We start from the raw sequence: 17290 nt of genomic DNA, 5'->3' as shown, positions 1-17290 counted from the left end.
AAGGAAGACAATATATAGAGGCAACGAAATTGATTGCGGTCGACTTAGATACCAGATGAAAATACATTCTAGTTTAATATATTTGTTCTAATGAGCCACCGAGGTTTTTATAGAAAGGATGGTCGTACAAACTACGGAGGGGGCTCATTTGGATTGATAATCAGATTTTCTAATCAATTTTTATGATTTAAAGCAATAGGAGGGCGGATATCCCCCCCCCCTCCACACCTCGTATTTTTCTAAAATTTATCTAACGGAAACTTTGAGATGGCTATTTTTTGTCTTAGACGCTTCAAAATATACTCCTTCGGTTGGGAATTGAAAGGACCTTTTTAGAAGGCAAAAGTGATTGGAGGGCAACAGCCCCCCCCCCCCAAAAAAAAAAAAAACACGCGCTCATCAATTCCCAAAACACATTTAATCAAAATTTTGAGATAGCCATTCTGTTCTGCCTAGTTGAAAGGTCAGGAATTTTTTTTCTTTCAGAATGACAAACCGCCCCACAGCCCTCAGCACTGGGGTTGTAATTTATGCCACGAGTGCATTTAAAGTTTTATGGAAAGGGTGGTCGTGTAAACTTCTGTTTCCTTTCTTAAGATTCAAAGTGATCGAGGGCAGCCGCTCCCCCTCCCCCCACGTCGTATTTTTCACAAATGCATCCAATATAATTTTGATATAGCCATTTGTTCAAAAATCATCCAAAGATCATATAATAAGGCCTTTGGGATCAATAAAATCCCCCAGAGTCTTTGGGTAAGTCTTGTAAGTTATGTCCCAGACATATAAAGTTTTATGTAAGGGGTGGTTGTGTGAACTTTAAAAGGCGCTTATTTAAAATGAAATGCATAGCTCCAATTCCCTTCTAAGAGTCAAAGATGTGGAACAGACGCGTTCAATTGAAATTGTGAGATAGCAATTTTGATACCAATGATCTAAAAATTATATAGCAATGTCTCTATGCTGGACAATCCCTCAGAGCCAATGGGCAAAGGTTGTAAGTTATGCCCCAGGGTAAATAAGGTTTTATGGAACAAGTGGTTGCATAACCTTTGGATCTGATGGAGCTCAATTGATTGGAAGTTTGAAGTTTTAGTACCCTTTTAAGAGTCAAAAATCAATGGAGGCAATCAGTCTGCCTAAACCTATCATTCCCAAAAACATATCCGATCCAAATTTTAAGAGGTCTGTTTTGTTCAGCCTTGTTGAAAGGTCGAGTAATTATGTTTTTGAGGATGTCAGCCTTCCCACAATTCTCAGAACAAGGGCTGCAAATTAGCCAACCGAATTTGCGCTTTACTGAGAACAGAACACGTTTTAAATGTTTTCACTTTTTTCACTTTCATAAATAAAAATTATCAAATTTTAATGAACATTTTTCAGTACATGTCAATTAAACTAACAATCTACGGTCATTCATTCTTTTTTTCTTTCAGTAAAGCGCAAATTATGTTCTGATCTTGAGAAGGCATGGGGGTTATCAGCCATACAAATTTTAATTTTTGCTCGTGTTGAGTTTGGCTCGGCTATTTATTGTAATTTCTGTTTGTTTTGAGTACCATTTATTTATTTATTGTGATTTGGGATAGTTTTATGCTGGGAAGATTATTTGGCTTTATTTCTGCTCACTTTTGGTTTAATGCAGCTTTTTGCTTTTCTTTGAAAAATCTGTTTTATGGAGAAAGTCCTTTAAATGAATATCATGTAGACACAATGTCCAATTCTAGGACTTTGGAGGAAAAAAAATCTAGGTTTACTGATGAAACAACTCCAACTTTGAAACATTTCCTCTGAACTATTAAACATTCTTGCTGTAATTCACAATATTTTCACTTTTTATTTTAAAATGAAAATTGTAACATATTAGTATCTACTTTTCTCTAAGCATTGGGCTTCTATCTTCACACCAATTTGGTCTTTTTTTTGCTTTGCCACCCTGACCAATTTTTCTGTCTTCTATTTTTTGTTTTATTGATAGAGTAAGTAGGCTACAGTACTTCTGGATCTGCATTGAAGCCCAGCATTTGACAGTCACAAATTCAAATGAACTTAAAGCACTTAAAAGGTCGAAGAGCTAAAATGGGAAAATGCACTTTATATTAAAAGTGCTCATTTTTAGCTATACATGTAACCGATCATTGATTTCATCTAAAAGGAGATGTTTGATAATTTCATAAGTTGAACTTAATCCTCTTGAATTTCCTTTGTAAGCACCAAATGTAGTTAATGAGCTTGCTTTTATTTTCAACAATCATGGAAGCATTTTTTTTGTAGAAACTGAAGACAGACGAGCAAAAGCACCAAATGTATTGGATACCAAACAAATTGCTCAGTTTGACATCTGTATTCTATGTGTATATTATGCTGCCTATCAATCACACACTAGAGTCATCTAATTTATCAATATTCACTTCAGCAAATAATTTAAAATTATAACCTAAGGAAAGTCCAGACAAGGCTTAAATTTCGGTTAAATAAGATTATTATTAGTACAAAAAGCCAATTCATTATGAATTCCAGATTATTTACGCCGAAATTATACTGGAAAATTTTTTCGGACTTCAGAAGGTGCAAAGGGTAAGCAAACTAGCCTACAATATAATGTATAGCCTACAGAGTAATTCTACCAATAGAAAACATAGGTTTGACTTTAGGTAGGCTATTAGGGGTTTGATTCAATTTTGCATCAATTCTAACTTCATAAAATTCTAAAAATTTGTAGTTAATCATTCCTTAATGTACTTTATTTTACTTTACCTCAAACCTCCCCTAATGTACAAATATTTAGCCTATGTCATTTATATCCCATGTAGGCTATTGTTTTTGTCAATATTGCCTTTATTTAGAGGTATTAAGTAGAAATATAAAAGTTAGATGAATGAAATAGACAGATTAAAGTGACAAAGAAAGAATTTTAGCTCAAGTTATTCAAGAAGTATCCTATAATTTGTGTAAGAAAAAGACTTTTATTGGACAGTTGGACAGAGAGTGAAAGAATTCATTATAAATAAACCAGGTGACTAGGCTTTTCAAAATTATCTTCCTAAGGGGCTAGAAATCTCTTTAAATCTACTCCCAGTTGAGGAATCTGAGGTTGAAAAAATTGCGGTAAAATTCTAGTTAATTGATTTCTTGCCATCTTGGAAAAGGTTTAGGTTAGGAAAATGAAACTTTCAGGGATAGGTCTACAGGCTAAAATATAGGTCAATGTTCCTATTACCTGAACAATTGTTTAGGGTCATGAAACTATTGTTAATAGATGCATTTTGACTTTTGGAACATCTTTTTTCTCTTACAAAACTACTGCAAACCCACCATTATAGAGTTATTCTGGCCCAAATATCCTGTATTTACACATACAGAATTGCAATCATTTCTGTTTTTGATGATTGGATATTTGAAATTGCAAATCTGTAATAGTTTAGAAACAAATTTGGGCTACATATTTGCACATCAGGGGGGTGGGGGTAAACCATAGCATATATTAAACACGTAAACCAACCATTGCTGTATTTAATATATGCTATGCTTTAAACCTCCCCCCCCCCTTATGTGCAAATATATATTAACTCCATAATGGTGAGTTTGCAGTAATTTTGCAAGAAAGAAAAGATGTTTCAAAAGTCAAAATGCATCTATTAACAATAGTTTTATGACCCTAAACAATTTTTCAGGTAATAGGAACATTGACCAAAATATGTCCCTGGAAAGTATTTTAAAGTACCCACCTCCACTCCATCTTCCTCTAGAGGGCCCTGAAATATGCTTACATGACAGGTCTATACCTATTTACATTTTGACAAAACAACATTTTATGTTAATTTTCAGTTACTAGTTGCTTTTTCTCTGCTTTAAGTTCTGAAAATGCAATTCCTGTTATTTGAATAGAATTTTGAGCCATATCAATTTTTTTTTCAAAACTTAGCAAATGTATTTGCATATCTTTAAAACCTTATAAAATGGGATTGAGCAAAGTTATGAAGCTGAAAACAATTTTGTTATATTTCAATTAAGCAGAAGATCTATTTTGCAAGCTTTCACTTTTATAACACACATATTTTTAAAGGTCAGGGCCCTCTAGAGGGAGAAGGAGTAGAGGTAGGTACCTCAAAATACCTTCCCATGACATACTTTAGTCTGTAGACCCATCCCTGAAAGTTTCATTTTCCTAACCTAAACCCTTCCTGAGATAGCAAGAAGTCAATTAACTAGAATTTTACCAAAATTGTTTATGGAAAGGTTAGGCTGCTTGCTCTAATATTGTTTCAATTAGAGCAATAAAACATTTTGGGAAGAAATTGCATAAATTTTTGTTTCATTAATTAATCAGTGTCTAAGAGAGTGTTTCCAAGTTTTTTTAAATCAGCAAAAGTTATACAAATACATAAAAGAGGGAATACTGGCAATATAGAAAATTACAGACCTATTTCAATTTTACCCATTTTGTCTAGGATACTGGAAAAGTTTTTTTTTTGTTAGAATTTATCAGCACCTGGAAGACCAGGGAATATTTACCCCTATGTAATTTGGATTCTGTCAAGATTGTACTACTGAGGAAGCAAACATATATTTGACTAGCATTATTACTATGGCATTATATAATGGATATAAAGTGGCAATGGTATGTTTAGATATTTTAAAGGCTTTTGATGCTGTTAGTTATAAAATTCTGTTAATGAAGTGTGAAACTCAGGGGATTAGGGGCCCAGCCCTCTTTTTTTATGTTCGTTTTTGCCTTGTAACAAACAAATTGTTCAGATTAGTAATATGGGATTTGAAAAAGTTTTTATTGAGGAGTTCCACAGGGTACTTGCTACTTTTAGCCTTATTGTTTTTTATTTTTGTGAATGATCTTCCTCTGTCTGTAAGTAAACTGGAAATAAGAATTGATGAGATCCTCTTAAAAATAGTGTGGCTACAGTAATACTTCTTTAGTAATGATTGCAAAATGCAAGAGGTTGCTCCTAGAGAGTGTAAGAGAATTGCTAAATAAGGTTTCAAGATGGCTGAGAGTGAATCAGCTAAAGATGAACTCCAGTAAGAGTACTTTTCTCATATTTTTGAGGACACCAAATTATTATCCTTGGATAGAATAAATTACATATGAAGATGGTGTGATTGAATATCAAAAGTTAGTAAAGTATCTTAGCATTATTGTAGATGAGGCTCAGTTTCCAATCCCATATTGAAACTTTGTCCTGGATTTTATTGTATTATTTGCAAATTATTCATAAACTTAAATATATGTTTCCAATGAGTATACTCCAGCTTCTCCATTCTTTTTTAATCCATCCTTATATTTGACTTCGTTCTTCTGTATGTTTGGGTACATTTTCTGCAATTGTTAATCATATGGAAATTATTCAAAACAAGTCTATTAGAGTATTATCAGGTAAATAAGAAAGAGAATTGGTTCAAGAAGTTTATAGGGATCTTAGGATATTGCCAGCAGCAGGTCTTTATCATGTTTATGTACAGGTATGATATGAACTGGCTGTTGCAGTGTTTTAATGGTTTCTTTTATAGTCAATGGAATACACTAACCACAATACTAGGGCTAGGAATGAATATTATACTCCACCTATAGTGTGTGCCAGGTCCATGTTTTCTTTTGTTATGAAGGGTATAAAATTATGGAATAATTTGGAAAATGATATGAAGAAGATAGAAAAATTTGGTGATTTTAAAGGAAAATTGAATGAAAAATCACCAAGTAAGTATGAATTTTAGTTGTTTTTTTTGGATATTTGATTTTATTTAACTTAAGTTGCATTTATTTGTTGGTTGGTGAGTGTAACCTCACAGCACAGACATGGAATATAGTTACTGCCCCAATAGTATTATTATTATTTCTGTTTATTCTTTTTTTTACTACGGTACATTCAAACAATGTTATATGTACATGTTTTATTTACCTGATTCACCCCACATCAACCATTTGGTTTTGGGTGAATCATATTGATTTTTGTGTGTAAATTGTTGTTAAAATTAAATATATCATATCATTATTATACAGAAAGGACTGCATAGGCTATTTATTTATACTGGCATGGGCAGACAGGTGGCTTCTCTCTTTCAACATATCAAAATGTGTTACCATTCATTTCCATCACAATAATCCTTTGCACCAATACACTATGAATGATGACCAGACATCATTACCCATTCCTATCCCAACTTGCACCAGTGGTAAAGACTAGAGAGTCACTATAGATAATCTTCTAAGGTTCCACAAACGCTCTGCATAAACTGCTTCCAAAGTAAATTCAAGCCTTGGTTTTATTAAAACAACATTTATTAGCTGATCATGTGGAATATTCTTGAAGCTATACAAGGCAATTGGGAGACCAGTTCTTGACTTTGTGACCTGCTTTGCTGGTCCTTTTTACAAAGCTGATATGCAGTTGATTGAAGGTGTACAAAGGAGGGCCACCAAGTGCATGTTTGGACTTTGCAAGAAACCATATAGTGGAACGCTATCTCACCTGAAACTCCCATCTTTGACCTTCCAATGCAAGTGCAGTGACATGCTACTCACATATAAATTTGACAACCAACCCCAAAATAAGTTCTGTCCTCAGTTAACCAACCAAAGACCAACACGAGGTCACTCTAAGAAGCTTCAAAAGCCTGAACTAAATTTAAAATTAGACAAGACTTTTTAGTCAAAGCGTCATCAATAATTGGAACTGTTTAAGCAAGGAGACAATGTCTTCAACATTAGCTGAAGTTTTTAAAAGGAGATTCAACAAAGAATGGGAAGCCAGATCTTCAAGATATAACTGGAGCTGCCAATCATCTGTGTCTCATATATATATATATATATATATATATATATATATATATATATATATATATATATATATATATATATATATATATATATATATATATATATATATATATATATATATATATATATATATATATATATATATATATATGGAAAAATAGGCCTTCAGTTTAATGAAAAGAAATCAGATGTGTTGTTGTTTAATGCTAAGCAAGGGTCTGCTGTTGATGTTAGGCTGGGTGGTGCTACTGTTCGGCTTGCCAAACACATAGTTTATTTGGGGATCCCTATTGGTTGGTCTATGCTTGAAACGCGTCATCTTTTGCAGAGTCATCTGCAAAAGCGGATCTCTTTAGCGTATAGCCGTGTTGTAGTTTATAAGCGTCAGTTTGATTGGCGGATTTTGGCCCATTTGTAAAATGCAATGGCACTACCCCATTATCTGTATTTAAGTCCCTTTTGGAGGATATTCCAAAAGAAAGATAAGAAAGAATTGCGGTCTACATATTATAAATATGCAAAGTACCTCTTACGGCTTCCACCATGGACAAGTAACCGTATTGTGACAAGTCGGTATGGGATTATGGACCCTAATGAAGCAATAATAGCCCAAATCGCCTGATATAACTCTAATATTGTTACTCATCCTTGGGCAATTATTTTGAGGCAATAGGTTTTGTTTTTTGTAGTTAGACATCCATTTGTTCTTTATTTTACTTGTGTTTGTGTATTCTTTTGTAGTGTGTTCTTTTGCTTTTTTATCTTATACTCCATCTGTTTCTTTTGATGGGAAATAAATATATACATACATATATATATATATATATATATATATATATATATATATATATATATATATATATAATGCTGATGCTGCTTGTCATACCCAACCAACTCGTGTACTCTATCTGAAATTGATGCTGTGCAGCAGTTTCTACTCTTAAACTTCAGAAAAATGGTCCCCTTGATCATACCTATCTGTGGTCACTGTTAACAAGTGGGCTTAAATTATATCTAACCTAGCACACTCATAGTTGGGAGGTTAGTCACTGGGCCATTGACACAGTCGCAAACATATTTTTTTATATTGTGTATGAACTGTTTTAACTGCCATCCCAACAATAGAGCCAAACAGATGCAACATTTCATCTCATTTTGCCCCAAAGTGCAAATAAGTTAATTAATGTTAAATTTATAAGACATTTTCAAAAATATTGTATAAAGAAGGACTGAAGCAACATATTTCCTCTTGTCTTCAAAAAAACATAGAATCTTCGATTTTAACGAAGAGTTAGTGAACTAAGAATTGGTATTGGGCCTATTTGCAGGATTTTGCTACAATTACCTCAAGTTGTAGTTACTGTATCAGTTTGAGTAGAGTTTTTGACTCATGAAGACTCCTCTGTATTGGAGACATTCCCCTAGGGAAAAATGATAATCTCTAATGAGATAATAAGGCCTTTTAAGTCAGGTGTGTCTCTAGACATCAGAATGAACTCCCCTCATATGAGAAAGAGATACCTTTCTGTACAGTAGTAGATGAATTGATAGATTCATAAATTGAATCTATCTTTTATAAATTGAAAGTAGACGAAGTAACTCACCAAATTCATTCCTTCATAAAGCAGACAACAGGTACCTTTTCTAGGCTTTTCTGCTTGTTTGTTGATCTAAGTTACTTAAAAATTAAGTTGGAACTTAGTTCTTTTTGTCTTCAACTTGATTAATAAACATAATGTGTAAAAGTAGAAAGGACTTTAGTGTACTTTACGTTGAGGTTGTTTTACTTGCAAAATGTAGATAAAAAGAAACACAGTAAATATGGCAAAACTGCCATTGCCGTATTCAAATTACAGAAATAAACATAGAACACAGCTGGTACATGAAAAAATGTTAAAAACAGGTTTTAAAAATTTTATTCAGCTCAAGGAACAATTGTCCACTTTTGCTTAAAATTATGGTGTTTTGTATAAGGCTTTCAGTTCAGAAAGATAGTGCTTAGAGAAACTAGAATCTAACTAGTCATAATAGTCGTCAGATTCCATGGGAACAGCCAAAACTAAAACTTTAGCATGAAAAGCTTAAAAAATAACATCCTTTAATTGTAACCATGACTGGCCCAAATTGAAATTAAATTAAAAATAAAACAAGTTTTCAATTTAAGGAGTAACATTAAAGCTTAAAATGAACAGAAATTATTTTGTGTATGTAAGGGGGCTGCTCCCTTCTGTACCCCTTGCTGTTTGCACCCAATTTTGACTTCTTTCAGTATCACTGCTGAAATGAAAGGGTCATCTAATTCGAACAGAAAGTTTTTTTTAAGCACTAAAAATTAACGTGCAATGACAAGGGGTAGAGGAGGGTAAAATTCCCCTCTTGTATGGAATAATTGCTGTTTGTTCTAAAACGTAATGTTGCTCCTTATTTCCAGATGAATTGTTTTTTTTTTACGTTTAATTTTGAATTTGTTTTCGTTTAATTTTGGTTATTTTTCAACTCATGCTGGAGCCCCCCCCCCCCTTCGTGGAAAATTTCGCCCAGAATATTCTCCCCAAAGAAAGAATCCTCCCACCAAAAAATTTCACATGGAAACGTCTATAGGGATAAACTATAGGAATAGACCAAAAATATCTGCAGGAATCAAGAGGGATTAGAACGCAATTCCTCAAAACTCATTCTCAATTTTCTGAAGGCCTAATGAGCCTTAGAAAATTTAGTGGTCAAAATGTACTCTTTGTGGCATTTATCCTTGTACCTACAAAAAGATCTTCATAGTTGATATAAATGTCAGAAACATTTTTCTGTAATAACATAGGAAGTACCACCTTGCAGAAACCTTATTTGGGGTACTCTAAAAGGAAGATGAGAGGTTAATTCCTACACATACCTTTAATTATGTGCTCTTTCAGGCATGTGGTAGCTCTGCCTACCCACCATGCATCCTTCATAATAGCTGATGCACTACTATATGCCACTGCATCTCATGAAAAATCAACTCAGTTAAGACTGGGATTTTGATAATAAATATCTATGTTTACCATTTATCTTATATGGACTAGACTATGTGACTTTTCAGGAGCAAAGACCCCACCATGCTTCATTGCTGTTTCTGCAACTGGGAAGCTAAACACATATTTATTGATACTCAAAATTGATCTATCTTAGAATTGTCAGTTGATGGCAACTTTGGCCCTCTTTGGGGGAAAATAACAGTTTGGTGCCTATAAATTGCAGAAAAGGCCACTTTCCAATTACAAAATCTTTTAGTCACTGAAAAGGGCACTAAAGAATCCAATTCCATTACCAATCTTCAAGGACCCCTAGTCTGATGCAACCACTGCAGGGGAAAATAAAAGAAACAGACAAACAAATAAACATGCATCCATAATCTTTCTTCTTGGAAAAAATTATAAAATCCTATTTTTATAGATGGAATCTTAAAACGTCTGCTGCATGGTTCTAATATGATAGATATGATGGTATAATTTTCATTAGGATCGTTTGATTTTTTATGGGTGCTTCCTCCTTTTTTGAAAATCAGTCAAATTTTCTCAAGCTTTTAGCTTGTGATGGGTATCCTTAAAATTAGTGCATTTTATATCTTTTTATGGGACTGGGTATTAACCAAGTGACATATAGCAATCACCAATTCTGTTGGTCTGTTGGTCCTGGTTTTGCTACTTTAGGCACTCCAGGTAAGCTAGGACGATGAAATTTGGCAGACGTATCAGGGACTGGACCAGATTAAATCATAAATATTTGTTTTCCCGATTTGACCATCTGGGGGGGAGTGGGGGGCCAGTTAATTTGAAAAAATAGAAAAAATGAAGCATTTTTAACTTACGAACGGTTGATCAGATCATAATGAAATTTGATGTTTGGAAGGATATCGTGTCTCAGATATTTTATTTTAAATCCTGACCGGATCTGATGACATTGAGGGGGGAGTTGGGAGGGGGGAACCTAAAATCTTGGAAAACACGTAGAGTGGAGGGATCGGGATGAAACTTGGTGGAAAAAATAAGCAAACGTCCTCGATACATGATTGACGTAACCGGAACGGATGCACTCTCTTTGTGGTAGTTGGAGGGGGGGGGTTAATTCTGAAAAATTAGAAAAAATGAGGTATTTTTAACTTACGAACGGGTGATCGGATCTCAATGAAATTTGATATTTAGAAGGATATCGTGTCTCAATGCTCTTATTTTAAATCCTGACCGGATTTGGTGACACTGGGGGGAGTGTATGGGGGGGAACCTAAAATCATGGAAAACGCTTAGATTGGAGGGATCGGGATGAAACTTGGTGGGGGAAATAAGCAGAAGTCTTAGGTACGTGATTGACATAATGGGAACGGATCCGCTCTATTGGGGGGGGGGGGTTGTTAATTCTGAAAAATTAGAGAAAATGACGTATTTTTAACTTACGAAGTAGTCATCACCCATGCCGTGTAGATTTTAACACCTATTTCATGGCGGCTCCGTTTTACTTTGCGAAGGGAGACAAGAACTCCCTAGACTTTCTTCATTCTCTGCTGGGCACCAGTGTCTGAAATCTATCCAGATAGATGGAAGGCAAGGTTTGAAAAGCCATCAAACTGCTCCAGGGCCACTCGGTTTACAGCCAACAAAAAAAGATCCATTTGCAATAAATTTCATATTCTATGTGTTCACTTGGAGACCAAAAGCATTACATTGTCAAGTGTAGCTTAGGCTAGTTCTTTGTCTGAGATAACTCTGCTGTGATCAACACAGTGAATGCTGTGGGTTAAATCTTTTTACAATCGAGATTAATCAAAGCAAGATGAAACATCAAGACATCCAGTTGACATACCTCTACCATTTTCACTTCTGTATCTCTGCCGAAAATTTCCAAGCACTTTGCTTATAGTCTGACATGACCAGCCAACTATTGCATTGAAATCCTTATCAACGATTGGGTAATCTTGCTCTGCAAAAGAAGAAGACTGCTGCTGCATTTCAGCCTATAGTTAATCCTTATCCACATCAGCATCATTATGGCTAGGGTCAAGGCACAGTGCAATACTGTTTTGTATTTGAAAAGAAATGCAAGTGTTTAATTTTTGGGGCTGATTTTGTAGTGCTTAAGCTGTGGATGTTCTTAGCTAGATCTGTATAAATACAGCTGTCAACAATATTACACACAATGAAATTGACAGTTTTATCTGTTCAGAGCAGCTCAAATGAACACTATTAAAAAAGTGAAATCATTGGCAGTCTTAAGGTTTAATGAGATCAAATCTGATTGCTAAGTTTTGTATGGATATGAACTGCTACGGTTTTTTTGTCTATTCTTTTCCTTTTGGGGGTTTACTTGTTTGGTGGGCCTGCGAAATGAAACTATGTGGTGCGACTGAGGGAATGTTCTTTACATAGCAATTGTGTGTGCATAGAGCGAGTATAGGGTCAGAATATAGGGTCAGCGTCAGCGCATAGAGAGAATAGGGGGTCAAACTTTCTTAGACCATAAATGCCATTAATAGGGAATATTGCAATTAATAAATGATGCTGTTACATGTGCTAGGATAGCCTATAACTGCTAGAATGTGCATTCCACTTAGGAATCCAGCAGAAGTCATTCTTCTCTTGTAATTATGTGTGGCTTGCTGGCATCTAAGACAAATGAATATAATCAGCAAAAGTCATTCACATCCTGTGTATGTTATTATTAGTGGCTATTGCAATTGATCGGTGCAATGTTTTAGGAATGTTAGTTTGGCCTATAATTCGTACGAATCTACACTTCCCTTGGGGCACCCAGAAGAAACCAACTCTCCTATTATAATAATGCATGGCTTGCTGGGATCCAAAACAAATTGGACGTCATTGGCGAAAGTCATTCACATGAAGACAAAAAGACAGGTAATGAACTTATTAATCAACATAATATCATAGGTTTGAACTTTGAATAAAGTAAGCTGTAGGAGTTCTTCTAAGTGATTTTTTTTCTGTTTAGCTGTCGAGAAAACTATGCTTTGTAGCCAAACGGCCTTAAGATTTCAAACTTGCTTCATGGCTTCCACCCTAGTGCTCATGCCTTGACTTTGGACTTGTCAAAGAAAAAAACCTGAAAGCTGCTGTACATCACCAAATACTGTTTGTCTTAGGTTATGCTACAACCCAAGGCTGTTTTTGATTAACCTACTAGTGGTTGTCATGCCTCTGTTGATCAGCTTAGACTAGCTTGGGTTCGCCATGCTTAGGTTTGCCTTCTCAGCTGACCGAAATTCCTATGAATTATCTAAAGTAAAAAAAATTACTGGCCGTACATTCTCAATTTAAGAACAGCCTTGTACTCGGCCATCGCTTTTTACGTTCCTCATCCTTTGCGTCCAGGAAGTACAGACAGGTTAAAATGACCAAAACCACTGTCAGGAGATTCTCTCATATATGCCCCTGTCGATGGATCATCCTTATATCTGCCTGGCTCATGCCTGCCGTTGATCAGCTGATTCGAAATCATTTATTTGCCTTTTTTCAGAGTTTAAATCGCTTAAGGCTACTTGATGGTTAACTGCGGGGAACAACGTTTCTGGATATCCCCTTGTACAGACTGACACTGATGTATCAGGACTTTATGTTTTACAAAAAGCTTTGGTTGGCCAAAATAACATTTTGAAATGATACGCCTTTGTTACTTTGCGGTTCCTTAAAAACATAATTTAAACAGAGGATAGAAATAAATTTGTAGAGGTTGTGAGAGGTGTTCACGTTTGTTCTTTAATGTAAATAAGAGAAAAACAAGATATTTTAACTGAAAGTTAGGAGCAACATTAAAACTTAAAACGAACAGAAATTACCAAGTATATGCAGGGGGTTGCCTCCTCCTTAACACCTCGTTCTTTACGCTAAAGTTTTTTAGTACTTTGAAAAGGCTTCTTATTGTTTTAGTTAAACGATCCTTGTGTTTCCTAAATCTTTCTTAAAGGAGTGTGACAAAATTCAAACTTTAGTGTAAAGAGCGACGTGGAAAAGCCCTTCATCTACGTAGTAATTTCTGGTCGTTTTAAGTTTTAATATTGCTCCTTACTTTCAGTTCAAAAAACTTGTTTTTTAATTTAATTTCTGATCGTTTTTTAATAATACCAGAAAATCTGGCTTTGCTTCCATGGATAAACACCCTGCCCCACAGAATGATCCTCTAGGCAATTTAGCCCCAGTGAAAATTTACTCCGGACAATTACACTTGACATTTCCGAGCGTAAATTTGAGACGGAAAAGAGAAAGCAAGACATAAAGATAATTTAGTATAGGAATTATGGCAAATTTCTCCACTGTAAAACTTCCCCTGAAAAGTTAACCCCTTAGGAAATTTCCCTCCCCATGGAACATGCCCCGTCAAAAAATCAGGTTTTTGTTTTCTTTCAGGAAAATCCTATTTTCTCTGACTACAGAAAAAAGAACAAGCTATTCTCTTAAAAATATTTTTGAGTTACTATTCAATCTAATTTAATATTGTTAATTGATTATAGCTAATCAGCAATGACGGGATTAACATTTTTATGAAGATCTAGTTTGAATTAGTTTTGAATGATGACATGATAAAATATTTTGTAATTTAGGTAATATATCTTCTAATTTAAAATATAATTTTGTAATTGTTATATTTTGTAAGCGTCGTTCTTTACTTAGGCAGCGCTATTATGCCACCTATGATTGTGTTTGTAATTTAATGGTTTGCAAATTCCCTAATATGACTTTCTGATACTGCTACATTTTTCTTCTTTGCACCTTTCCCTCCTCTTTTATTATGCTTTTTGTGTCTTCCCTCTACCGTCTTTGTAAATGAATATCCGTCTTTGTAAATAAATATAAGTTTTAGTTTTGATTTCTTAATCAGGTAACCTGACTGCTTTTAGGTAATCACTATAGATGCTAGAAATCATGGAGAAAGCCCTCATACAAAGTCAATAAGTTATAATGAAATGGCAGAAGATATTATGGATCTGATGGACTCTCTGATGATTAATCAAGCAACCCTAGTAGGTCACAGTATGGGAGGAAGAACTATGATGACATTGGCTCTGACTGAGGTAAAAAAATGTACTAAGCTAAGTGTAAAACTCTATCTTTTTTGGTACTTCTGGGTTTGCCATTCTGTAATTGTTGGGGTATCAATCAATTTTATTCCGAAATAGAAGAGGCATGTTTTGATTAAAAGCGAGTTCAGAATGATTTATTTTTTGTTTGATTATCAGGTATAGTTACTAAAAACAAACACTCAGGCCAATAATGCAAAATGAAATTATGTTAATAATCTGAATAATCTGTAAATAACGGATTGATAGATTAGATGAGTTCCCGTTTATAATTGTTTGAAAGACGAGCCATATAGGGTTGTATAATTCTAAAATTGATTAAGAAAGTGAAATTTAGGAGAATCAAATTACAGAAAGTTTAAAAAAGATGTCAACGTGGTCAAACAAACTTTGGAAATGCCAGTTATTTGAAAAGTCAAACTTCTTCCCAAAATTAATAAATAAAAAATTTATTTCACTTTTTCAAACCTAATTAACATAAAAAAAAATATTAGACATGATCTTACTTTAATTAATTTTAATTTTATTGACATAGTTTATGCGTAAGATAAAAAGATAAAAAAGTTAAAATCTCATATTGAAAGATAAAAATCAACCTTTCATACCTGCCCGTTATGAAGCCTAAGTTTAATTGTGTTTTCATAGTTCTTTTACCAACCATATTGAAGGTTTTTTAGAGCTTTTACAAAACAAAGATCAGTTTTTTTGGTGTTAGGGTCTTTTGTTCGTCTATAAACGGACGTGAAGCCGTAATACTCTGGGAATTTCTAGTTTATTCTTCTACAGGCTTAATTAAAAGATTTACCTGTTTGGTTTTGTCTTTATATTCATTTAGTTTGAAAATATAAAAGTGCGTGTAACAAAGGAATTTCCAACACCTAAATATGCGTAGTGCAAATACAATGGGAGAATGAAAGCAAAAAGGAAAGTACAACTCTCCTAAACTTTAGTGTCTAAACGTGATTATTAGAAAGGTGATTCGATTTGAGTGTCTCTAATGAAAATGTTAGCAAAATGAAGGGTGTTTTTTAGGTTTCGGGAGTTCAGGGTGCAAGAATAATAGTGGTAGTAATTCATATTATATAGTTCCAACAAAAACAGACTACTACTAACAACTCTCTGTAAGACCAAACCGTCTTACGCCAACACAGCCGCCAGCTCCTCCACCATCCCAATCTGTTCAAATCTTCCCTCTTTATACCCTTTCAAAAAGGCCCAATTTGCTCTAAATCCTTTCTTACGATCTCTTCCCATGCCATTCGAAGACGAACTGATTTTTATTGGCCCTAGAAGGTTGACCTAAAAAGACGATCTTTAGCAATATGCCATCCTTCATCCGCAGAAGGTGTCCTAGATATTTCAACCTTTCTCTCATTAAAGCCCTAGAAAACCGAGTAGAAACCCATCTTTCGTATGGCTTGCTGGTGGAGATACGGTCACTCAGTCGGGTACCCAAAACAGCCCGTAAGTAATTTCTCTGGAAAACATCTGGCAAATCCTCCTCCGTTTTTCTGAGCGCCACGCTTAACAACCATACTTGACCACTGTCATCACTGTAGATTTAAGTATTCTAATCTTGGTTCGCCGAACTTTTCTTCCTATTCTTCCAAACTTTTTCCAACCGTGAAAAAAACCCCTGGGCTTATTCGTCTTTTAACATCTTCGCTGCACCCAGCGTCTTTACATATACTATTACCTAGGTAAGTGAGGCTGTCCACTTGATCGATCCTCTCCTTACCGAACATCACCTTTTAACCTTCAGTTATTCCTAGTATTAGTGACTTAGTCTTCCTAAAATTAATTTTCAAACCTGCTGTTACGCCCTGAACTCGCAAAGATAGACGCTGTATCTCATATAGGGTGATACTACCGTGCCATCTATGCCATTTATGAAGTACTCCAAAACAAGTAATCTGCAATCCTGACTTTAGGTATCTTTGGGTTTGGATGTTCTTATTGAAGTAACTCTAATAGTTTCTTTTCACTATGTGGATCAGTTGTGACAATTGTATTTATTAATATTGGTGGTGGTTTTAATTGTGTTTAGTTTAGTGTTTTATCTTTTTAGTCTTTATCTTGGATGTTCTTATTGGAGTAACTCTAATAGCTTCTTTTCCCTACGTGGATCAGTTTCGACAATTGTATTCATTAATATTGGTGGTGGTTTTATTTGTTTTTAGTTTAATCTTTTATCTTTTTATCTTGTGCTGAAGACGCCTAGTTTACATACAGGCGAAATATCCGCCGCGTTGTTATAGTCTTTCATCTCTTTTCTCTCTACTGGCTGCAGTCTCATTTGATGTTTTTTTTATTGAGTTTTATCTCTCTTTGTTGTCTGTTGTCATGGCTGGCCAATTTTGGCTTAAGCACTATCATATATATATATATATATATATATATATATATATATATATATATATATATATATATATATATATATA

The 17290-nt window shown here is 34.4% G+C and overlaps 1 protein-coding gene across 1 annotated transcript in view; it reads left to right on the top strand.

The window, feature by feature from the left end:
- The first annotated feature begins 2408 nt into the window (after positions 1–2408).
- LOC136031965 (sn-1-specific diacylglycerol lipase ABHD11-like) overlaps positions 2409–17290 on the top strand; it is a 39391-nt gene continuing 24509 nt past the window's right edge. Inside the window, exons 1-3 of the mRNA XM_065711980.1 lie at positions 2409–2574; positions 12516–12672; positions 14670–14843. Of these exons, the coding sequence (XP_065568052.1) occupies positions 2507–2574; positions 12516–12672; positions 14670–14843 (399 nt within the window). The 5' untranslated portion in view covers positions 2409–2506. The remainder of the gene's footprint in view (positions 2575–12515; positions 12673–14669; positions 14844–17290) is intronic.

Source organism: Artemia franciscana, chromosome 10 (assembly GCF_032884065.1).
Source record: "Artemia franciscana chromosome 10, ASM3288406v1, whole genome shotgun sequence".
Classification (NCBI taxonomy): Eukaryota; Metazoa; Arthropoda; class Branchiopoda; order Anostraca; family Artemiidae; genus Artemia; species Artemia franciscana.
The sequence above is the reverse complement of the archived record's forward strand: the minus strand, read 5'-3'. Positions and strand labels throughout refer to the sequence as shown.